This window comes from Fragaria vesca, linkage group LG4 (genome assembly GCF_000184155.1).
Source record: "Fragaria vesca subsp. vesca linkage group LG4, FraVesHawaii_1.0, whole genome shotgun sequence".
Taxonomy (NCBI): domain Eukaryota; kingdom Viridiplantae; phylum Streptophyta; class Magnoliopsida; order Rosales; family Rosaceae; genus Fragaria; species Fragaria vesca.
Window position 1 is genome coordinate 21,770,517 of NC_020494.1, and position 22,755 is coordinate 21,793,271.

The following is a 22,755-nucleotide window of genomic DNA, read 5'->3' on the forward strand; positions in this document are numbered from 1 at the left end:
AGACGCGAACTCGTGACACTACGTATTACTTAAACTACAAGTATTATTTCAAATTCTTCATCGAGTAGTATATCACAATGTCAACAAAGTAAGAAGGAGAAAATGCATACCCAACAAGGCCCAAATTCCCCCAAATTTCTCTTCATCGATTTGTTATAGCTAACCCAACCCGGAAGTATTTTCCTAAACCAATACAGAAAACACTACCGTCACCGGAGCCTGAAATGGCCCGTTCAAAAACTGGGACCAATCAAAATGCGCCACGTGTCACAAAAAAAAAGCAAATTCTACTTGTAAATACAACTCTCACCTCCCACAGGCCCCAACTACATAAAGCTCTCCCTTTCTCTCTCCTAGGGCACCAAATCTCAACCTGGATTTCACTCTCCTCCGCAACCATGGCCGACGATCCTTCCGCTCCGACGACCCAAGACCCGAGTCCCCAACCCGATAACCCGATTCCCCAATCCCAGCAACCCGATCCCCCACCCGCTTCCACCCCATTCCAATTGAACAATCCCAATCCCAATCCGCCTCTAGTCTCTCTCCCGCCGCCGTCAGTCTCTTACGCCCCGCAACCGGTCTCCGCCGCCTTCGCCGCTCCTCCGGCCGCGCCGTCTTTCCGGCCGGTTCCTCAGTTCTCTCCCGTGCCGAATTACCAAACTCCCGGCGTCCCTCCGCCCGGCGTGAGCTCGGTTCCCGGCGCTCCGGTGCCGGTGCCGCAGCATATGATGCATTATCAGATGCAACAGCCGATGAGAGGTTACGCGCCGATGCCGAATGGCTACTCGGCTCCGCCGCAGGGCACTGTTCCTCCACCTGGTGGGTTTTCGCTTCTCTTCTGCCTATATGTTTTGTCAAATTTATATTATTTTATTGTTTTTCGCCGTTGTCATTGTCGATTTTCGTTGCGTGTTGGTGTTGGTAATGTAATTTCTGGGTGTTGTTTCGTTATGTGTTGCTTAAGAAATTTAGGTGCCACGTTAATGCTTGAATATGCGAAATAAGTAGTCAATGATGAATTGAGATTAATGGTATAACGTAGTGGGAAGTGTAACTTAGAGCAGAGTTAGAGTGCGGAGTTGTGTTAAAAAGACTTGGCAGTGTGTTAGACGATTAAGGGTATCGATGACAGGATGTTTTCTCCTACAGTGTCTTGATTGAATACGGTGAGAAAGGTTGGAAGGCTTGCTCATAATGCTTTGAGAACTCCCCCCCTACAACTCGTTTTTTGGTATGCATATTTTAAATTTTATGTTGGCTCAAATTGGTCTTGGAGTTAAAATGATGTTCCCAATTCGGAACACAGTTTATAGTTTTTTTGGTCGTGCTAAAGTTGTATTATGTCGTGTTTATTTCTTTCTGGTAGTGTTTAAGGATACTTTCCCTGTCATGGGTCTATGAATTTCCACGAAGCAGACAATGTTTGCAACTGAGTGCTCATTGGCATTGTTTTCTAAGGTATCACAATCCTTCCAATTGCAGTCTCTCTATCGATAGATGTATGCACATATAAATATATGTTACATGCCCATCCAGCACCCATCCAATTATTTAATTATCTATCAATCAATTTATCTTTCTATCTTAAAATCTGTACGTGTTTGATTGTTTTCTTTTCTACTTGTGCATTTTTGTTGAATTCATGTATTTTGAATTTTTCTTGCTCTCATACTGCATCAACTGCTGATTAGTGTTTGAGAGACGTTAGACTGTATTTGAATATTAGAATCACCCATCCTACGGTTAAATGTTCATTTTACTTGTATCTCAAAATATGCACTTTCTCGATGGGACTTTCCGAAGACTACCATTGTGCAAGTGGATGCACAAGGTAAGCACAATTTACTCATACATGGTTTTTGAACGCAATGCTATGTTCTCTTAATTTCTCCCTCAGGATGTCTATTCAGCTGGTGATAGCTGAAATGCCTGTGCTGCCATCTCTAATATTCTTTAACGTGTGGTAACAAATATTAATTATTATTGTCAACTTGTCATATATATATTTTTTGTACGTATAGTTTGGGGAATGGTTATTTGGTGTTACTGTTATGTCAAACATGCTCTGATGCTTTTGCGAGATATTTGGTTTTGTTTATGTAGGACTTATTCGTTATCCCTCTCCATATCCTACAATGGTTCGACCTGGTTTTCCCTCACGGCCACCTGGAGGAATTGGTATGCTTCCATCTATACAGCGCCCTCCTATGCTGGGAATTCCTGGGGTTCGCCCCATTATGCCTCCTGTTGTTAGGCCAGCTGTTCCTAGTGTTACTCCAGCTGAGAAACCACAAACAACTGTCTTTGTCGGCAAGATAGCCCCAACAGTAAACAATGATTTCATTTTATATCTCCTTCAGGTATATCATCAAACTCTGTGATCTCTGTTCTTTTATATCAAACCTTATTCCTTTGGTGTATGGTTTTACGTTTCTAAGCACTAATGGTTTTACATTTTATTAAGTTATGCGGACCTGTCAAGAGTTGGAAGCGTGCTCAAGATCCCACAGATGGGACTCCTAGAGGCTTTGGGTTTTGTGAATTTGAATCTGCTGAAGGGGTTCTTCGTGCATTACGCCTTCTGAGTAAATTCAACATTGATGGGCAGGAGCTGGTGGTATGTCATAATTCATACTACAGCTATCTTTTCGTTGTTATTGCCATATAACTTTTGAAACCATATCCTGCTTATATATATTATACTTTATAAAAAATTCGGTTACTAATTCTCTCTATATTGAAATTTTTGTAAAACTTAAAACAGTTAAATGTTAAACAAGCAACACGAGAGTATCTGGAGCGGTTTGTAGAAAAGAAAACTGCTGAAAACACAAAGAAGCTAAAAGACAGTCAAGCTGAGGGAGATGAGAAAGAGGGTCAGAGTACCGTTGATAAGACTGTAGTTCCAAATTCTGTTGTGGATTTAAAGGAGGAGGACAATAATTCAGGGAACAAAGAGAGCATCAGTAAAAACTTTGGGATCGTGACGGATGAAGACAAGGAAGCTGACAGGGTGGCTTTGGAGAAGCTTACAAGCTTGATAGAAGAGAGATTAAAAACGAATCCTCTGCCTCCACCACCTCCACTTGCTCCTGGGAATTCCATCTCAGAGCCTCCAGCTAACTCAAGGGACGGAGACCCTAATGTGGATATGGCAAGAAATGGTAAAGTTTCAAACTTTCAATTACTATCATACTGGACATTGTTTCTGTTAGCATTATGTTGAGTACTAGATAAGAAATAGTAAAGATCCAGATTTTAACTTATCATCATACTGGATACTGTTTGTGTTAGTAATATGTTGAGTACTTGAGAATAATTGGTATTGTTTACAGCCCTTTATTAGTGCCAGTTTTCTAAGTTAATTTTGGTTTCAGATGCTTCTGGAGATAAAAATGATGAGGAGACAACTAGTGTCAACAAAGCAGAAAATGAGCAGGATAGGCCTGAAACAAGCTCACCTGAGAGGAGTAGAAAGCCTGATAAAAGTAGAGAAAGAGACAGAGAGCGAGATGTGAAACAGGAAAAGGAGCGTGAGATTGAAAGATATGAAAGAGAAACAGAGAGAGAACGGATAAGAAAGGAGAGAGAGCAAAGAAGGAAATTTGAGGATGCAGAACGTAAGTTTGAAGAATGTCTCAAAGATTGGGAGTATAGGGAAAGGGAGAAACAGAAACAGCGGCAAAAGGAAAAGGAGAGGGAGAAAGAATGGGAACGCAAACGGAAGAAAGAAGTGATCAATGAAGAAGATGATGATGAAGAAGATTCTAGAAAAAGGTGGCGGAGGACTGCGTGGGAAGAGAAGAAGAAGAAGAAACAAAGGGAGAAGGAAGAGGACTTGGCTGACAGATTAAAAGAAGAAGAAGAAATTGCTGAGGCCAACAGGAGGGCTGATGAGGAAAAGCAGCTACAGAAACTGAGAGATGCACTGAAGGCTTCATCCATGGATGCAAGAGAAAAGGCTGATTTGGCGGAAGAATCTTGTGTGGAATCAAAAGATATGGCCTTCAATCAGGACAATGACACTGGATCTGGTCATGAGAACCATATAGGTATGCAAAATACTTTTGAAGTTAGTGCCTTACTCATCCTTTCCACTCCCCTTTCTTAATGTCCTTTTCATTTATACTTATGTGTTTTGCCTGATGAAATAGGTGATGGGACTTTACAAAACGGGAACACTGGGGATGAATCAGCCATGACATCAGAACCCCAGCAGAGTGGGAGTGCCCCAGCCAAAAAGTTGGGTTTTGGTTTGGTTGGCTCTGGGAAACGTGCTTCTGTTCCTTCTGTTTTCAAGGAGGAGGATGATGATGCGCACAAGGACAAAAAGATGAGGCCCCTGGTCCCTATTGACTATTCAACTGAAGAACTACAGGCTGTTGAACCCGCTGTTTCTGGGCAAGCACCACCAAATTTGGCTGCAGCGGCAGAATTTGCAAAGCGATTATCAACCGGTGGTTCTAAAGAAGAGCAGTACGATGCAGAGAAGGAGAGAAATAGACGTGCTAATGACAGGTCGAGTCAACGGGACAGGGATAGGAATGATGATGACAGTAATCGAACTAGAGATGAGAACAAGGAGAAGACTATCGACCGTGATACAGACCGGGAACATGCACGGGATAAACCAAGGACAATGGATAAGAAGAAGCTCTTGGATGCAAAACAACTGATTGATATGATTCCGAAGACCAAAGAGGAGTTATTCTCATATGAAATCAATTGGGCTATTTATGAAAAGGTAAGCTCAAACCTATCCCATTTAGGTTTTTGGTAAATTAATTACTATCCTAATTGTCTTGTGATTTCTCATTACTGTTATGCATTTGTATTTACAGCATGCACTTCATGAGAGGATGAAACCATGGATTTCAAGGAAGATCACAGAGTTTCTTGGAGAAGAAGAAACCACACTGGTAGATTATATCGTATCTAGTACTCAAGAACATGTAGGAGCAGAACGCATGCTACAGCTGCTTCAATCCATCTTAGACGAGGAAGCTGAAATGTTTGTTCTCAAGATGTGGAGGATGCTTATCTTTGAAATCAAGAAGGTAGAGACAGGCTTACCTTCAAAAACAAGATCATGATGTTGGTCCATGTAGTCAGTATTATTATTCCATTGACCTCCCCTGTTTCAAAGGTTAAACCACATTTTTCCTTTTGTATTGCTTCAAAAGGCATTTAGCATATGAGCAAATAAACCCGTTTTTGTCTCGTAGCTTCCTTGGGTTGTTTGTAGATTAGAATCAATTAGATGTCCTCTTGGCAACTCTTGTCTAGTTTGATGTCTTGAACTGCATAAAATATTTGTGAAATGAAGAGAAAAAGAAGTTATGTTTGATCTTGATTAGCTGTTGGAAAGATGTGTTTGGATTAATCGAGCACACTGTCATCTTCAGGTCTTTGAAACAATTAAGAAGTTTACAGAAGGAATTATGAATATTTGCTATAATTGAAAAACGGGTTATCCCCACATTTTGCATGATGCCACTTCATCATCAATTTTCCGTTATCTTTCCTGCTCATGAAGCACAAGTAAAGCAACATCCAGAATGAACCATTTACATTCGATGAAAACAAGATAACATTGTTAACAATTGAGATACACAGATGTACAGAAGGAGAATAAAATGTCAAGAAGGAGAAATCAAACTCCCAATCCCAACTGTGTTATGCTGGACCAAGAGCAGGTTCGAGTCTTTGATATGATACAATCCACAATGCCTGCAGTCTCAGCATGTTGTAATTGGACAACTTTGGGAGCAAAATCATCAACACGCTTGTCAAGTTGCCATTCACTGGAATCTCTGTTCTGAAGAATGTAAGCACCCATAAGGAGAATGCCGATTCCATACGACTTGACACTCCCAACTATCTCCCACAGATTTGATCTTAATGCCTTATAGAATGGCTGATGCGTTTGGCTTTGCCTATTTAGTCATTTGCATTGTGATTTTTCGGTTCGCGGTTTGGAATTGTTAGTGATTAGTACTGTTGTGCTTAGATTTGATGTGATTTGCTAGTCTAGTTGGTTTGAATGGGAGAAAAAATTGAAGAGTACTGAGCCATTTATAATAAATTTAAGTACATAGAATGAGAATAGCTAAAAGAGAATTAGGAGAAAATATATGGACTGCATATATGGTGCTTGCCTTAGTTTCCTGTTGTTTATTTCCACCCCCAGCAGCACTGTCATCCTCATACGACAAGAAAGACTAATCTGTTTTGACCATCAATGTTTGAAATGCTTCACTAGATATACCTAAAAGCAATAGCCAGGTTTCCTTCCTTTCTAAATTAAGAGAATCAAATCATCGTAAATATGCAGCAGATATAAATGTAACAAGCTAGCTAGGAAATACATTATATTTTTGATGAATTGTAGAATTTCTCAGAATGTGCCTATCGAAAGTATAAGTCAATTTGTTATAACTTTCCAGGCCTCCATACTCTGATGGTTCTTCAGCTAGATCTTTAACCAAATTGCCATATTCTTTCAAGGAAACCAAGCTCCAAGTATAGCTCAAGATGGTAGCACGGTATTTTATACGATTCACAGAAAAACAATTGAGATCCACAAAGACTGTATCCATATTCGTATCGAAAAATATGCCATGCTCCCATTCGTGGCAAGAACCATGAATACTAAAATGTTTGCTGTTTATGATGTAATCTCGCGTCCACTCTTTTTTATCATAATCTTTCAACACCCATATCTCAATATCCGCCGTCCCAGCTTCTGATGATGGAGCACACACCAGGGCCAGAGATCCTCTTAGAGTAAGCAACTGTAACTTTGTCCACTCGACGCGTACGTTCGAGCTTTCTAACAAGGGATGAGGAGTCCAATAGAACTCTTCTCTCTTGAAGTCGAAAGAAATTATGTGGTATGTTTCTTCACTAATTCCCTTCTTCTCTCTAATTAACCAAATTAACCAATGCATGTCTCCATTGGCACATGCGTTCTTCGCATTAATGTTAGAATTCAAGTCATCAGGGGGAACCGAAGGTATCTCTCGCCATGAGCTCTCGCCTAATACAAGAACTTGGGTAACAAGACGGCTCTCTGTATCATTAGTAACTCTGGAAACACGAACAATCTTGTGTGCGTTTGTTAGACTATCAAATCCCATACCATACCAGTCCTTTCTTACATTGGAATACTTATTCAATGTTGGAAGTCTTAGAACCTCTCCTCCCCTAAGAGGATTGACTAAGAAGCAAGGGCTTCCACCACCATCATATCTGCATTTTCTCAGGAAAAACAAGTTGCAGAAGACAAAATCGTTTTGGTAATACGACCACTCGCGGTTGTCTATTAATTCCATGTCGGCCTTCTGTCAAGTCCCTGCAGCCATCGTATTTCATAGATCGCAGTGATGCTAAAAGTTGAATCGTCCCTGCAGGGCAACGATAGTATCCTCCATGATCATCGAAAAGCATAAGTTGCGGCACTTGTAGATGCACGTTGTGACTTAGTGCTCTAGCAAAAGAGGGGTCATCAGCCATGTTTAACAAGGCCTTAGACACGCTTCGGATGAGGAAAAGTGATTCCGCCGGCAATCTTGAGAGGATGTTTAGGAGGATATCGAAAGGCAATTCTAATAGATCCATCACTACTCTCAGCTCTGCATTATTGTTGCCGCTCTTCATTCTCTGTGCCCTCTCCATCTCCAAGTTAGTTTCCATATATAATATAGGGATCAGCATATGAAACCTAGCCTAGCTAGAGAAATTAAGCAAGTTATTCCTATAATCCTATTCCTATTGGGACTCGATTACGTACCCCACTAGACCAGGATATGCTCCGTCTTTCTTTTTTTTAAGGTTCGGCCCCCTAACCCGCAAGGCCCATTAATTTTTGTTTTTGGTTTCTCTTCAGGCTCACACAGCCATCTTTCCAGATGAATACAAGATTGACCAAGTTGATGACAAGGCTTTAGGTGAGCAAAACGTCACTAGGTTGTCTTGTATTTTGAGGAAAATTCATGTATACCCTGAAAAATTTATGTTCAAATTAAGTTATCAGGTCCTGATGGTGAGTTGAGGCTTTACTTGGAGGGACTTGCAGATGCTGATGATGTTACTACTTAAGTTAAAGAGAATCCATTTGGAAAGCCAGGAATAACAACTACTCACTCTGATTGGGAATTCTATTCGAAGATCATTGAAGCTATGAAGCAGAGACATTAGAATAAGATTATCAGCAACCTGCAATAACAACTAGTCTTTGTGAACTGGATTTCCAAGTTTTTTGCAAAATTCTGAAAGTGAGAAAATAGTGATATGATCATGGGTATCTTGTACTTTTTTTCTTTGGGAGCAGCATTAGGAGCAGCATTTTTTCTTTGGGCTACCAAAGATTCAAATATAGAAATCTATGACTATTCAAGTACTCGTGCAATCTCAATGCTTCAAATGAGTCAAGTTATGTCCAATGCTATACATTCCAATAGTACTATACACTCCAAAGCCTAACATAAGAACAGATAAGCTTTATAGCTGAACAACTTAATCACAAACAAACAGAAAAAGCAAGAAAATGGGATGCATCAGTAGGTACAAAAATGCAGTGGCAAGCTCAAGATCTTGATCAAAACAACAATCGAGGTAGTGAGTTGCCTCCTTTTAGTAGCGAAATAAAGATGCGAAACAACAAATGATACATTTGAAACTACTCAGATGACCATTTGAAATTATTTCCTTGGGCGACAATCAATGACTATGTTTCTACAACTCTAAGTTGCAACATCTACTAGTATAATGAGAAAAGTTACCTAATAGCTACTGCACAGTTAGCTGACAGCTACTAGAAAGTTACTTAATAGCTACAGGATAGTTACCTCATAGCTACCAGAAAGTTACCTAATAGCTACAGGATAGTTACTAGATAGTTACATAATCTATGGTGACCCTTACATTAGTTGTCCCTCCAATCTAATTCTTCTGACCCAAATAATAATAGTCTAACGCAGGAGTGGTTCACGTGCTACACCATTTGACTAGTGGTAATATACATGCTGCATGGGAAGTTCAATGCCAAATTTTTGTTCCATACTGTTGATTTTTGATGCAGAGCAATGAAAATCTGTGTCTTTCTTAGGTTTCTCATGAGGTTCAGTGTTTAGACGTCGTACACGTTACTCTTGTAGGCAACTATGAAAATTGAAGTGCGTACACAGTTGGAGATCTCAAAACAACAACTCTCTTTGCTGTTTGCTCATATATAGTGCAACATACAATCTGGTTGAAGATCATTTTGGATGTATGATCTTAATGAAGATTACCAAAAAAAAGGAGCAAGAGATGTTAGCTAGATTGAGCTTGATTTTAGTTCTTTTTGGTGACTATTTAGAAGTTTGCATGTATGTGCTCAAAATGTAAAACCATCTGCTGCATCTGTGCACATATATATTGAACGCATCTCAACCAAAGTATGAAAATTTATTAATTGAAAAGCTCACTAATATAATATCGGTAGTAATCTTCAAGTACATCCATCACTCTCTCTTTTCCCGCAAGCTATTCATGAAATAATATCCTTAAAATGTCGATGGATTGGTTCTCATTTTAAGGGAGTAACACAATCATCAAAACTAACAGCGGAATATTTTAGTCTCAATCCAAGATCACACAACATTTTGGGAAAAATGATTTCTCTGCCGGGAGCTTTTACTTTTTCTGTCATATAATTGGGGATGATTTTCTGCAAATGCCGAAACGTCAAATACAATATCACCTGTGTGGTTGCTACACTGAAGCGAGGAAGAAGTACGGCAACGTATATAGTAGGGAACTTTGATAGTCTCCGCAACCCACACTTGATATTTGTAGTCCTTCAAAATCCACACTATCATATTCTCGCGTACTATACAGAGACATTTATCCACTTCAATAATCTTTTTGTGTCGTCTTTGGATCAACTTGCATTCAGCAGGTAGTGGTATGATTCTTAACCTCTCATCTCCAATGTCAAGAGCATATATAGCTTCATAACTCGAAGCCAACCAGTGAAGGACTCCATTTATACATACAGTATTATTCCAGAAGTCCGAAGGTGGAGGATGAACGAATGGCAGGTGATGCCAGTCTACCACCATGTTCCTCCATGAACCTTGACCTAGTGTGAAAATCTTAAACCCTACTAGACCTGCAATATTTTGGGTTGCCACAACCTTATACTCGTTCGTACGAGGACTGAAGCCGAAATAGAAGTCTATATATTGGAAAGTAGGATATGGAACAACAACAGACTCTCGGGTGAAGGGGTTAAAAATATAAACGGAATTGTAAATGGAGTGCCCTAATACCAAGCCGTTAGCTATCTCATTTTGTGTAGCAAACAGGGAGGTGTCACAAGGTCAGTGACATGTGATGCAGTATTTCCTTCTTGGCTGGCTTTGACGAGGAGAAGGTACTACTTCAGGGTAGCATCGGACCCGGACCCGGAGCGAGCTTTTAAAAGGAGATGTCCAGTGTTATGGGGGTGGAAGTTTCGATGGATCCTCCAAAAGACATGGTCGGTAGTGAGGAGAGCTTTCCATGATTTGCTAACGCACCGAAAGTGCATCAAGATGCTCGCGGTAGCCTTGGGAGTATTTCGAAGCATATGATTTCACTCGGCAGGTTGCAATTATCGTCAGTTTTTTCCATGTACTCGGGGAGAAACGAAACAGCAAGCTAGGGTTTTTTTTCTTTGATCTATGATAGACATGTTTTTATATACAAAGCTAAACTACGTAACCAAATTCTAATAGGATAAGGAAAACCCATGAATCCGTCATCCAATAAGGGAAAGCAATAAAACGACGGATCGCCCTTCACGTATCCACCGGCCACCGCCTTTATGTTGATTAGGAAATCTTTGCTGCTCCATATTAGTTCAAGTCAGTGTAGATATTAGTCGCCCCTCGATAGCGCAAATAAAGCAACATCCACACTCCCCTAATTCATATGGACCATTTACATTCCATGGAAACAAGATAACAACATTGTTAACAATTGAGTTACACAGATGACAGATGTACAGAAGGAGAAATGAAATGGCAAGAAAGTGAAATCAAACTCCCATTCCCAACTGTGTCATGCTGCACCAAGAGCAGGTTTGAGTCTTTGATATGATATAATTTGCTTGAGATCAGATGACCCAGAACCAAGATACAATTGAACCAGCAGCCAAACCCACAACCAAGAATAACACAATCAAAATCCCTGCAGTCTCGGCATGCTGTAATGGGACAACTTTGGGAGCCAAAATCATCAACACGCTCGTCAAGTAGCCATTAGTAAGTCCCAAAAGGCAAGTCAGTATTGTCACTGGAATCTCTGTTCTGAAGAATGCTGGGCCGTGCAAGCACCCATAGAACAAAGGAAAAAATAGCAATCTGGCAATTGTGCCGCCAATTGCAACCTTGGAGTTCTCAAGGAGATATACTGAAGTCAGAACCTTACCAACCAGATCAAACACATTGTAACCAGTAATAAGAATGATCGCGTACCAATCCTTGAGAAGCTCAGAATGTACATCTTCGGTAATATACCCTGGAAATATCGCCAAAGTCACAATGTAGATAAGGAGAATGCCGATTCCGTACCACTTGACACTCCCAACTATCTCCCACAGATTTGACCTCAACGCAGACCCCGTCAGAGGACCTTTCAGCTCTTTCTCCTCATTCACAGCCTGAATCTTCAACTCTGCATAGTACTTCATAACCGGAATCCTCGGTGCCACATTGTAGAAAACAATGCATATCACCATAACCACTATCCCCACAGCAAAGTAAAGATTTGCACTCTTTCTCAGTCCCTCTCCAGTTTGTGGATACACCGCCTTCGTTAGGATCCTCAAAAGGGAAACAAGCACTCCTGTATTTCAAACCATAACATTAATTTCTAAATTTCTAATCAAATTGCAGGATGATTCAGCCATTCAATATGCTTCCTAACAAATAATCATTGTAACAAACTTAAAACACTTCGGGATTTGAATAAAACTAGAAAAAATTATCATCTCATCTTACCTGATCCAGCAGTGCCAGCTACAATCGCCTGCATATACCTCTCAGGCAACTCTCCAGCCGCGCCGATCAGCGAGCCTTGGACCAGAGCATCAGCTAGACCCGAGAGCGCAACCGCCGCAACCGTGACGTAGAACCCGTCGTACAACCCGACCCGGCCCTGGATGTAAACCAAGTCCATCACAGGCACGATGAGCAGCGACACGACAAAGAGGCCGAGGCCGAGGTTGATCCGGAGGTGGGCGTCGGTCTTCTGGGCGTAGAAGACGATGATGACAAGCACGACGAGGCCGACGACCATGTAGGCGACGGAGAAGATGCGGTCGACGCTGGCGTCAGGGTAGAGGTAGGTGAAGTAATCGACGGCGGTGATGAAAGCGTTCCATGGGAGGAGGTAGCCGAGGCCCAGAGTGAAGTAGATGATGTAGGTCAGGTTGAATGGGTCGTTTGGGACTTTATTGGCTGCGGCGGCGCCGTCGGCTGTGGTGGGGAGGAGGAGGCTGGATTCGGAGTTTTCTTCGGCGGGTTTGGCGGCCAAACCCATCGGGAATCGGGTCGAGTTTCTCAATGGGTTTCTGGGTTTGGAGTGATAAAGGCTCAAAGCTTGAAGGTTTGGTTTGCTTTCTGTTGAGATTTTCACGAGGATATTCTGGTGATGGAAGTCTAGTCTGGTAGGAGTGCGCAAAGCGGTGTCGTTTTGTGGCAGTTGGGCACTTGGGCTAATAATTGAGTCTCTGGAGTGAAGGAGTGGCCAACCTATAGAGTAAAAACATGTGCGTTTTGAAGTTTGAGTGTCAAGGGATTGGCCAGAGGGGTTTCCGATCTTCTTCTCACGGCTGTTCTTGCGGAATAAACGACTCAAATGCTACAATTACTGATTGATTTTACTGTTTTTACTAAAGACGGTGAGTTTTGATAAGTTATGTTGTCACATTAACACATCGATACATTATTTGGATTGATTTTATGCATTTATGCAATGAGAATGTAATTTCAATTTAAATTTGGTTTAGTCGTTACATGGAATTTATCTACACTGACATATTGCTGTAGTTGGATGAGCTACCAATTTAGGACAAGAGGTTCCTAGGAAACCATAGTCCAGCAGACATTTTCTTGTTTTGAAGCTAAACTGTTGGATTTATGTCTTTGTGAAAAACCCTGTTTTTGGTATTCAGTTGGACCATTTTGATTCATGACAGCCCAAATACTTGCTCTAGTTTTGAAATGATTAGGCACCTTTCCTCATTTGCCATGACCAACGTTTGAGAAGGCATCATCTTTGGCCTTTTGGTAGGGTAATCAAGAGTCAAATCAGATATGGAAGCAGCCAACAAAATCCAGTTTTACAGGATATAGTATTTTGGAAATGCGATTTCTACGAAGTGTTTTTACATTATAGATTGCTTTAGGGTGAAAAATTATATCATTGTCAATGATAGAGATGAAAGTGATCATATAGCGGCATCAAGGGCCATGATCCAAACTCCAAGTCGATACTAAAGTCAAGAGTCTTTGCCTTGGATGCAGCATATTTGTCTCAAATGATCAAAAGATGTTTACCTCTAGATATGATTGCAAGGTTAAGTTTCTTGGATTCTTACAATTTGAAATGAATTTTTACTGCCATGAGATATAAGCAGCAGGAGTAATATACCAGCATTTTATCTTATTTCATTATTTGTATGTCTCTTCCTTTAACTTCACAATCTCTTTGAGATTTCAAGACTTGGCATTACCTGTTTTAAAATTCAATAAAATGTTCTTTGAGGATGGCATTGGTTCTTAAATACTAGTTTTATTTCGATTACTACTGAAAATGGCCTGCATAATCAACTCTGATGGCATAGAACAGCTATATGACCTCACCAGCTTCTCTAGTACAGCCATTTGCCTTGTACACATTCCATTATTCCAACTTCCTAATAACTACAAATTTCTCCTTTAATGGCATCTCAAGTGCTTATATTAAAATTAATGAGTATATTCTATGTCACAGCCGTCTGTTGAGCAGAAATTAACCTCCTTGATTTATATGACCAAAATCCATATACCATGCCTATGATCCCCATACCATCTTCATATCCTGTAGGTTCTGTAAAGATTCCAGATATCTAAGTACCTGGTTTGAAATTTTCAGCATCTATCTTTTCTTTTTCAGAAGCACATAGTTTCGCAGAGTCTTATTGTTAGATAGAGTCTCTTCTTGGCCGGTTGAAGGAGAACATTATATCTACTCTAATATTCACTACTTGTCTCAATTAAGACCGCAACCATGGCTAAACTCATCTTGATTTTCCTTGGTTATAGTCAAATTAAGTATAGCCAAGTACCACCCCTTTTGATATTAGTCTTTGTGTTCCTCACTGCCTTGAATTTTGGTTTCTCACAATCCCCTAGTGCAGTATGTGTCCTTGATATTCAACAATCTTCATCTTGGAGTAGCTCAAATTGTGACGCAGGTACTTGGGGAGGGTTTGTCAGTAATTGTAATTGTGGAGCAGCTTTCGATGACTACCTATCTGCCTTGGGACACAGAGCAAACCACACTGCAAGACAGCTCTTCTTAAATTCAACAGGGCAAGAAACTTGCTTAGAGGGGATGAAGAGTAACAAAAGTGATGTTTTCAGTTGTGGAATCCAGAAGCTAACAAGTGGAGGCGGTGGTTGCTCTGACTATACTAAACTAGATGTTGTTCATAACCTAGGTAGCACATTGCAAGATTTAGATGAAGACTGTAGATCTCTCGGTACAGCTGGAATATATGATCAGGCTTGCGGTGCTTGTTTGCGAAGGTGGGAAGAGATTGTTGCATCATCACATAGTAGGGAGTCATCAAAACTTGAAGCCAATATATGTGGTTTTGCAGTTCTGTTGTCTTTAACAAGCAACAGGATTCATGATAAGAATTGGGTTCAAGCAATTTATCAATGCCTTGGAAATCAGATATTTACAGATTTAAGAGGTAGGCACCTGTCAATCTCACTGTAAAGATGACTTGTTGATTATTTATGTTACTTAAACTCCAGCTGAAAGTTTGCATTTTTTTCCCATTGCAGATCAGCGGCACACTGGATTAAAAAGCAGGTTTCTAAAACTGAGCACAGGTAATATATATAGATATATATTTGAGTTCTATATTCTAATTTTCCAGCAGTTATGTTTCTTGGTAGTCTTAATTAATTTATTGAGATCGATCGTCAGGTCTATGGATTCTATTTGGTGGTCTAGCAGGAATTACTGTAATAGTACTTATTTCTATGTGGACCTTGTGCAAGAAAAAGAAGCCAGATATCTTTTCCATTGCAAAAGATGAGAAAGAAGATGGTACATGTCTCCAGATAGTTCATATTTTTACTTGAAACCTAGAATTATTGAAATGTTGTGAAACCTTGTTATTTAACTGGACAGCACCGTATGATTCACTGACTCAAGAATCCAGCCTCAAAATATCAACTAAGCACATTTATGCAGCAACCAACAATTTGAATGCATCGAACTTCATTGGCCAAGGTGGAGCTGGTAAGAACCTTTTTGATTCAGTATTTAAACAACTTTTGCTATTGGAAATTCGGATTAGAACAGAAGAGAATTCTCGAAGAATTGAACTTTTTGAGACCTCACACGCTAGATGGTTTGCAGTGAAACGAAAAATAACACAAGGTAAATTGGACACTGGTAGTTGAATTAGGAACCTTTTCCACAAATCTGATGCCCTTCTGATAATATTCCAGGAAAGGTATACAAAGGTGTACTCCTAAATGGGATTGAAGTAGCAGTCAAGCACATAATCAACGATGGATATGTTTCCATCGAGACATTTGTAAGAGAAGTGACAAGCCTTTCACATGTTAGACATCCAAACCTTGTAGCATTACTTGGCCATTGCGAGGATACAGAAGAGTGTTTCCTGGTGTATGAACTGTGCCACAATGGGAACCTCTCGGAGTGGCTATTTGGTATGTTTCCATATTTCAATACTTGAAGCACTAATTCTCTACCATTGTCATAGCCAACTGATAGATGATTGCAGGAAAAGATAGAAGTCTACCATGGATTCAGAGACTTGAGATTGCAATTGACAGTGCAAGGGGTCTTTGGTTTCTTCATACTTTTCAGGGAGGCTGCATTGTTCACCGTGATGTCAAGGTAAGCGTATCCTATATATCTGCCTTATCTTCTGCTTTTCTGTCCTTTCTTTTCTTCAAGCAATTTTTCTTGTCACATTTCTTATTTGCAGCCAACAAACATACTCATCACTGCCAACTTTCAAGCCAAACTGTCCGACTTTGGGTTATCTAAAGTTATGGACGTGGGACAGTCCTATGTCAGCTCCGAAGTGAGAGGTACATTTGGTTATGTTGATCCTGAGTACCGAAAGAATCACCATGTAAATGCTTCAGGAGATGTCTACAGTTTTGGGATAGTTCTTCTACAACTTATCTCGGGGCGCAGAGTTATCAATCTGAATTCCAACACACTAATGTCTCTAAATAAGATGGTGAGGAAGTCAATACCTTCCACATTTCTGGAAATCTAACTATATCAAGTTACTGATTCCTCTTCTGTTCCATGTCATTGCTCTTCAGGCAAGAGGTCTCACAAGAGGCGGTGATGTCATACAGTTTGCTGATCCTAAACTTAACGGGGAGTACTCAGTAGTAGCCTTTGAGCTTATATTCAAACTAGCTTTGTCATGCACAGGACTAAAGCAACAAAGACCACGCATGGAGGAGGTGGTATCGAGACTAGAAAAGGCATTACACATCTCAACTCAAATGGAGTCATTTCCGCCTGCTGGGACCAATCAAGACTTGAAATCGAGGAAATAGCCTAGCTGAAAGCACCAGGTCCTGACTTGAAACTGAAGAAATCTTGTGAGATAGTTATTGTATATTGAAACAACCCAGTATGATTTTAAGTAATAGAAAGATATCACTCCAATTTTTGTTCATTCATATAGAAAACGAATAATTACAATTTATTACAATGTAACATTCTGTACCAAGCTTCTTTCAAAAAAGTAGAAGCTGTCATACAATAATTAGCTCTTCAAAAAACCGAGCTAATAATGAATCAAACTAGATCCAAACACACTAGATATGCATATCTACAGAAGACCCTGAATTTACAGGCCTGCAAAGAATCAATGTGTCAAGTACGCCCATAAAAATGTTGGGTTACCTAACGTGAACAAATCGCTCCTGTGGAAGAACTCGATTGACTGGACCAGAGGATCTTGTTTCATGGAATTCATGGAGGAGCTTGATGAGAGCACTGGCCCTTTTGCTTGCTCTAGATGTGCCTTCACTAAGTTGAGAATACAAACATCCCATAAGAGAAGGGCTCTTAACCAGAAGAGCAACCACATTGTGGCCACCATTTGTACTAAGAGACAGCAACAAAGACACACAGAACTCCTTTGCTGCCCTTGAAGTCAAAGAATTCAGAATCCCCATGATCGAATCCAAAGCCCTGCAACGCGAAATTGCAACTGCTCCTTCAGGTTTCTCAGCCAGAGTTGCGAGAATTGCTAGAGAATCCGTCACAAGAGCTTCACTGTCAACAGATGTTAGTATTTCAAACAGCAAAGGAACCACCCCAGCTGCTATCACCCTTCTATGATTTGCAGGGTGTGTAAGCAGCCCGTAAATAGCAACCAATGCATTCTTCTTGCCGCGATCAGAACCGTTCTTGATCAGCTCCCTCAAAGCCGGTATGGCCCTCGGGTTTTCTCCGATCAATATCCGGTACTCCTCAACCGAAGCAAGATAAAACAATGTCCCAGCAGCATGCTGGCAAGCCTCTACTTTCAGACCCTCCTTCAAAACATCCACAACCAAATCCACACCCCCATTTTCGACAATGGCAGCTTTCCCTTTTGAATGCTTTGACAGATTCAACAACCCTGCAACTGCATTCTCCTGCCTCTCCGAATCTGCAGAAGCCAACATCTTCAGCAAATGCGGAACCAACCCAGCTTCCACCAAACAAGACCTATTAAAAATGCTTGTTTTCGAAAGAATCCGAATTTCATAGGCAGCCTTGCTCCTCTCTTCCATTGTCCCCGCCGCAATACTTGCGCTGAGATATTTCGACAACATTTTCATGACCTCCTCAGCTGCCAAGCTGCCTGCAGCTATAGTCCTCCCAATGTCGCGACTCCGATGGCCGGAATCACCAAAAGGAATCCCATTCTCCGAGCAGTACTGCTGAATCAACCTCTTCAGCGCCAAATTAGGCACCACCTCCCTGCTCTTCAGCTTCTCCCCTGTTTTCGGACAAACAGCCTTTCCACCTCTAAACCACTTCATAATGGATCCCCGGTCATAGCTCTGACCCGTCGCTATTGTCACCGGTTCCGTCATGATCTCCAGCGATATCGGACACCGGAAATCCTCCCAATTCAGGCAACTCACCACCTCGCTGCGGCTATTGGCCTCGGGTCTTGGGGCGGGAAACCCGTCTACGGTGTCGAACATCACGCACCGGCAATAGCACAACAACCCGATCAGGCTGCTCAGCAAGCTCACCTCTCTCTTCTCCTCTCTCAGATTCTCAAACCCGATTTCAGATTCCAAGAATCTCACCTCCTTCTCGCACCTGCTCCATTTTCTAATACCAACATGATCAAGTACCAGCTTCAGCTCACTCCTATCCGGGTCGACCCGCTTCTCAAACCCGATCAAAACCTTCTTAACCGCCTCCACGACCCGTTTATCCTCCGGGTCAACATCAAACCTCACCCGCCGCGCTTGCCGCATCACCAACTCCACCTGCTCCTTCACCTCAACCGCCACGTGGATCGAATCAAAAGGAAGAATATCAAGAGCCGTGGCCATGGACCGAATCAAGACCCGGAACTGGTCCGCGACCCGCTCCGAGTTCATCAGCATCCATACCCGGGCGTCGTCCCGGGTACAGTCCTCCAGCAAGTACAGAAGCTTCTGGAAACTCAAATGGAGCTCCGAGAAGCTCAAAACGGTCGAGTCCGGAAGACTACTCGGAAGCCAGTCCCGTATCTCTTCGAGAAAAACCCGCACCACTCCGATCTGGCGGATCGCTTCCAAGGCGTTTCGTTGATTGCTGGCGATGTATTTGGATTTGTAGTCGCAGATGTTGTGGGTGAGAGCGATGAGAGAGAGCAGAAGCGTCCGGGGAGCTATGACCTCGCTGGGATGCACCGCCGGGTAGGTTAGGATCCGACGACCCGAATTTAATTTATGGATCATTTGCACTGTGAGAAAAGTTTGTTATGTTCGTTTGTGTTTGGATTTAGAGGAGCGGCTGGAAATGTGTATATAGGCGGGAGATCTGGGACACGTGGTTGAGAAGTGTAGTGACAGGTGGGGAGTCACTATTGGGTCGTGACGGGTGTGCGGGATCCAAGGTGTGGATGTACGGGGTTTGCAAGTGAAGGGAGGACACGTGGCTAGGGGGAACACGAGGGCATGAGAAATGCGGCTTTCGTTTGGGGGAATGAGAAAGCAACACGTAGCGCTAGGATTATGGGCTGGGCCCGTGATGAGTTGAAGGTACGTGAATGGAGGTAGCCGACACTGGACAGGGTAACGTGGAATTATGAGGAGGAAGTTGCGTGAATTTAATTTCTTTAGAAAGTCAATTTATTCGTGAGGAATTGAGTTATTATTTTTCATTTTTATTCTATTAAATTATCTAGATTATTGTAGAGTCAAGGTTAACGACGAAAGAGGAAGGTTACAAGAGCATGAACGTATGCTTCCTTCTGAGGTCAATGATCATGGAGAACAATAATGGACTAATGCTTGGCTTAGACTAAATAATGAGATTCAACCTTTGCACACCATTGTACTCATATAACTATCCATTGACTAAACATCTTTAATAGGACCAAAATTGAAGGTGGCAAGACACCCTCCTTTCTAGCCTACAACGTTGGGCTCAACATCTCAAACATGGCCCAAAGACCCAAACTCATATCTTAACAGAGTGAGCGGCCGACTTTTCCAGCACCTCATCTGACTCTCGACGTCGCCCCTTGATTGTCCCCTGATACGATTATACAATAAAACGATGCCCGGATCAAACTCAAGTGCTATGATGTTGTCCTATCTTCTTCTTTTTTTTTCTTTTTTTTTTTTTGAGAAAGTGATGTTGTCCTATCTACTTGTAATGTTGTCGTATCAAAAAATGAATATGGGAACTCAAGCGTTCCGATGTCCTATAGTAACATGGAATAGTAAAACTAAGAAAAAGTGGGCCTCTAGTTCCACTACCTGAGCCCAAATGCCAAAGAGGGATGTATTTTCATATAGTAAGCGCCATTAAGAAATTGTGGAATTTGTTTTGGTATGGGCTGGTCTGGAGACAAAGCAAGAATATTTAGGCCTGCCAACAATTCAGATGGGCATATTATTTCCCCTGATTCAATACAAATGGATTTCTAATAGAAGAAGCCCAAAATGCCCATTATTTCCTAACCAGGAACAGGTATATAAAATATTTGTCCCATATGTGCAACTAGGAAAATCAGACTGTCTGGCTTCTTCTAATTCTTCTTCCTAGCAGCTAGCCTCCTCAGTCCAACAGTATTTGGCACATAGTGATCTTGTTCTTCCCATCATAGTACGCAACAGCCTGGCTTAGATTTGCAGGAATATTAATCCTCCTCTCTACAATTATAGCTTCACATCAATCACATTCTGAATTGTTTGGTCAAATAAAGAGTCACTTCCCCACACAGTTCCAGGCAACATGTTGGGCCTTTCATATATGTCACAACATGTTAATGTCCTATCATGCACCCATCTCAGCCAGCTACAATATTTCTGGCAAATCTGCTCAGTCTGTTAAGGGATTCTGGTCACATTGAACTAGAAGTCATATTGAGTTTGCAATATCTCAGTTTCTTGTGTTTTACGTAAGTTTGATATGCAACGTTGGCTCATTTTCTGACAGCTTAAGTTTTTGGACTCAAATGATTGTCACATATTGTATCCGTGTTTTAGGGGGTAAGTTGTACTACATGTCCTTCTGGTTTCAACTTTCAAGGACCACATCTAGAATTGAATGGTGCACTTAAATATCAAAAGGACATTCTGCTTGGAAATTAACCCATCAACATTTAAGTTAAATAGTGTCCAAAGCATGCATGTCCTGTGCAGCCCTACAAGGTGAGCCAAACGTCTCAAAATCTCAACAAATGATGAGATTTCTGATACTAACTTGAGCCTTGCAAAATTTAAAACCCCTAATAAAAGAGGTTTCTGTTACTAGGAAAGATATAGAGACAGCACAGCTAATATACAACTAAGCAAGAATATGAGCTATGAACCTCCCTAAAACCTCACAATAAATACCAAAAACTTGAAGCATTTTTTCCTCAGCAATATTCTAATACAGTTAGCATGGCATTTCTGCAAGGAAAACTAGTCTTCTTGTGTCTTCTGGTGTTGTGTATGAGTTCAGTTTTGGCCTCTTCACGCAAAAGACGCTACACAAGTCCAAGCGTGCCGCGGCTAACTGATGCTTTCCCTCATGTCTCGATTAGTAATGTGTTTTCGAAAGCTTTTGGAGGCTCAAATGTTCAGGTGACTGGTAACGGATCCATGGCCACTCTTGTTCTTGACAAATCCTCAGGTGAAGTTACTTAATACTTTTATTTAATAGTACCCTGATGACATAGAGTTTCCAAATTTGTTCATATCTAATCTTTAGTGTTCTTTGTTTTGGTTCAATATGCAGGTTCTGGTTTGGCATCAGTAAACAAATATCACTATGGATTCTTCAGTGCTGCTATCAAGCTGCCTCCTGGAGACTCTTCTGGAGTTGTGGTAGCTTTCTATGTATGTTAAACTATTCTTCTTCTTATTGTATTATGCAAATCATAATATAAAATAAGTAGGGGTCTCATTCACTGAATTAATTCAATAATTAATGCATGGTTCTTTTGCTTTCAGTTGTCTAATGCAGATGTTTTCCCCCACAATCATGATGAAATAGACATAGAGCTCTTAGGCCATGATAAAAGAAATGAATGGGTCATCCAAACAAATATGTATGCAAATGGGAGTGTCAGCACAGGAAGAGAGGAGAAATTTTACCTCTGGTTTGATCCAACAACACAGCACCATCAGTACACCATCATCTGGAACAACTATCACGCAGTGTAAGAAAACAAGAAAACCAATTGAAATACATTGTACCAATTGGATTAATCGAAATTACCAAATTCTGAAAGTTCCCTAAATTTTCAGGTTTCTAGTGGACAACATCCCAGTGAGAGAGTTTGAGCATAAGAGCTCATTCTTCCCATCAAAACCGATGACAGTTTACGCAACAATATGGGATGGATCAGAGTGGGCAACACATGGAGGAAAGTATCCAGTCAACTACAAGAATGCACCATTTACAGTTTCATTTGCAGAAATGGAGATAAGTGGTTGCATTTCCAATCCCAGTGCTTCTGCTCCCTCATGTTCTAAGACCTCTTCAAGTTTGGACCCAGTTGAAGGACCAGAGTTTGTGAAGTTGACTAACCAACAAGTTAGTGCTATGGATTGGGCAAGAGGGAAGCTAATGTTTTACTCTTATTGTAAAGATACATCTAGGTTTAAAGTTATGCCACCAGAGTGCAAATAGTTCTGCAACTCCATCATATGTATAAGCTCATCAACTTAGAACACAATTGATTCAAATTATACAGCTTCTCAATATTCATGTTCATCTGTACCTAATTACAAA

At 41.1% G+C, this 22,755-nt stretch overlaps 6 protein-coding genes across 6 annotated transcripts; 3 read left to right on the forward strand and 3 right to left on the reverse strand.

The window, feature by feature from the left end:
- Positions 1-1,867: 1,867 nt before the first annotated feature.
- On the forward strand, positions 1,868-5,354 carry LOC101309725. The gene is made up of 6 exons (XM_004297589.1): positions 1,868-2,363; positions 2,468-2,620; positions 2,768-3,167; positions 3,381-4,055; positions 4,158-4,747; positions 4,845-5,354. The coding sequence occupies exons 1-6, from the start codon at positions 2,139-2,141 to the stop codon at positions 5,094-5,096; spliced, it is 2,295 nt and encodes a 764-aa protein (XP_004297637.1). The 5' UTR covers positions 1,868-2,138; the 3' UTR covers positions 5,097-5,354.
- Positions 5,355-5,656: 302 nt separating this feature from the next.
- Positions 5,657-7,680, reverse strand: LOC101305753 (putative F-box protein At4g09190-like). The gene is made up of 3 exons (XM_004298536.1): positions 7,319-7,680; positions 6,372-7,254; positions 5,657-5,821 (listed from the first exon to the last, which is right to left on the reverse strand). Exons 1-3 carry the CDS (start codon positions 7,678-7,680, stop codon positions 5,657-5,659), a joined length of 1,410 nt encoding a protein of 469 aa, XP_004298584.1.
- A 3,237-nt stretch (positions 7,681-10,917) lies between these two features.
- Positions 10,918-12,709, reverse strand: LOC101310020 (equilibrative nucleotide transporter 1-like). The gene is made up of 2 exons (XM_004297590.1): positions 12,033-12,709; positions 10,918-11,877 (listed from the first exon to the last, which is right to left on the reverse strand). Exons 1-2 carry the CDS (start codon positions 12,571-12,573, stop codon positions 11,147-11,149), a joined length of 1,272 nt encoding a protein of 423 aa, XP_004297638.1. The 5' UTR covers positions 12,574-12,709; the 3' UTR covers positions 10,918-11,146.
- A 1,595-nt stretch (positions 12,710-14,304) lies between these two features.
- Positions 14,305-16,862, forward strand: LOC101306040 (probable receptor-like protein kinase At4g39110-like). The gene is made up of 8 exons (XM_004298537.1): positions 14,305-14,995; positions 15,090-15,137; positions 15,235-15,357; positions 15,442-15,552; positions 15,765-15,989; positions 16,064-16,179; positions 16,271-16,531; positions 16,620-16,862. The coding sequence occupies exons 1-8, from the start codon at positions 14,305-14,307 to the stop codon at positions 16,860-16,862; spliced, it is 1,818 nt and encodes a 605-aa protein (XP_004298585.1).
- A 104-nt stretch (positions 16,863-16,966) lies between these two features.
- On the reverse strand, positions 16,967-19,277 carry LOC101310311 (U-box domain-containing protein 19-like). Its single transcript, XM_004297591.1, has one exon. It carries the CDS (start codon positions 19,260-19,262, stop codon positions 17,211-17,213), a length of 2,052 nt encoding a protein of 683 aa, XP_004297639.1. The 5' UTR covers positions 19,263-19,277; the 3' UTR covers positions 16,967-17,210.
- Positions 19,278-21,399: 2,122 nt separating this feature from the next.
- Positions 21,400-22,734, forward strand: LOC101310600 (probable xyloglucan endotransglucosylase/hydrolase protein 33-like). The gene is made up of 4 exons (XM_004297592.1): positions 21,400-21,651; positions 21,757-21,857; positions 21,972-22,180; positions 22,269-22,734. Exons 1-4 carry the CDS (start codon positions 21,420-21,422, stop codon positions 22,651-22,653), a joined length of 927 nt encoding a protein of 308 aa, XP_004297640.1. The 5' UTR covers positions 21,400-21,419; the 3' UTR covers positions 22,654-22,734.
- Positions 22,735-22,755: the final 21 nt, after the last annotated feature.

What these genes read in the sequence shown, in the direction of transcription:
- LOC101310600 (XM_004297592.1), top strand. Translation starts at nt 21,420, where the DNA reads ATGGCATTTCTGCAAGGAAAACTAGTCTTCTTGTGTCTTCTGGTGTTG. An exon ending in TGTTCTTGACAAATCCTCAG is followed by an intron (nt 21,652 to 21,756) that starts GTGAAGTTACTT and finishes TTCAATATGCAG; the next exon opens with GTTCTGGTTTGGCATCAGTA. An exon ending in TGGAACAACTATCACGCAGT is followed by an intron (nt 22,181 to 22,268) that starts GTAAGAAAACAA and finishes CTAAATTTTCAG; the next exon opens with GTTTCTAGTGGACAACATCC.
- LOC101309725 (XM_004297589.1), top strand. Translation starts at nt 2,139, where the DNA reads ATGGTTCGACCTGGTTTTCCCTCACGGCCACCTGGAGGAATTGGTATG. An exon ending in TCATTTTATATCTCCTTCAG is followed by an intron (nt 2,364 to 2,467) that starts GTATATCATCAA and finishes CATTTTATTAAG; the next exon opens with TTATGCGGACCTGTCAAGAG. An exon ending in TGTGGATATGGCAAGAAATG is followed by an intron (nt 3,168 to 3,380) that starts GTAAAGTTTCAA and finishes TTTTGGTTTCAG; the next exon opens with ATGCTTCTGGAGATAAAAAT.
- LOC101310311 (XM_004297591.1), bottom strand. Translation starts at nt 19,262, where the DNA reads ATGATCCATAAATTAAATTCGGGTCGTCGGATCCTAACCTACCCGGCG.
- LOC101310020 (XM_004297590.1), bottom strand. Translation starts at nt 12,573, where the DNA reads ATGGGTTTGGCCGCCAAACCCGCCGAAGAAAACTCCGAATCCAGCCTC. An exon ending in AGCTGGCACTGCTGGATCAG is followed by an intron (nt 11,878 to 12,032) that starts GTAAGATGAGAT and finishes TTTGAAATACAG; the next exon opens with GAGTGCTTGTTTCCCTTTTG.
- LOC101305753 (XM_004298536.1), bottom strand. Translation starts at nt 7,680, where the DNA reads ATGGAGAGGGCACAGAGAATGAAGAGCGGCAACAATAATGCAGAGCTG. An exon ending in CATGGAATTAATAGACAACC is followed by an intron (nt 7,255 to 7,318) that starts GCGAGTGGTCGT and finishes GAGAAAATGCAG; the next exon opens with ATATGATGGTGGTGGAAGCC. An exon ending in CAATTCATCAAAAATATAAT is followed by an intron (nt 5,822 to 6,371) that starts GTATTTCCTAGC and finishes TACATTCTTCAG; the next exon opens with AACAGAGATTCCAGTGAATG.
- LOC101306040 (XM_004298537.1), top strand. Translation starts at nt 14,305, where the DNA reads ATGGCTAAACTCATCTTGATTTTCCTTGGTTATAGTCAAATTAAGTAT. An exon ending in GTTTCTAAAACTGAGCACAG is followed by an intron (nt 15,138 to 15,234) that starts GTAATATATATA and finishes ATCGATCGTCAG; the next exon opens with GTCTATGGATTCTATTTGGT. An exon ending in CCTCTCGGAGTGGCTATTTG is followed by an intron (nt 15,990 to 16,063) that starts GTATGTTTCCAT and finishes AGATGATTGCAG; the next exon opens with GAAAAGATAGAAGTCTACCA.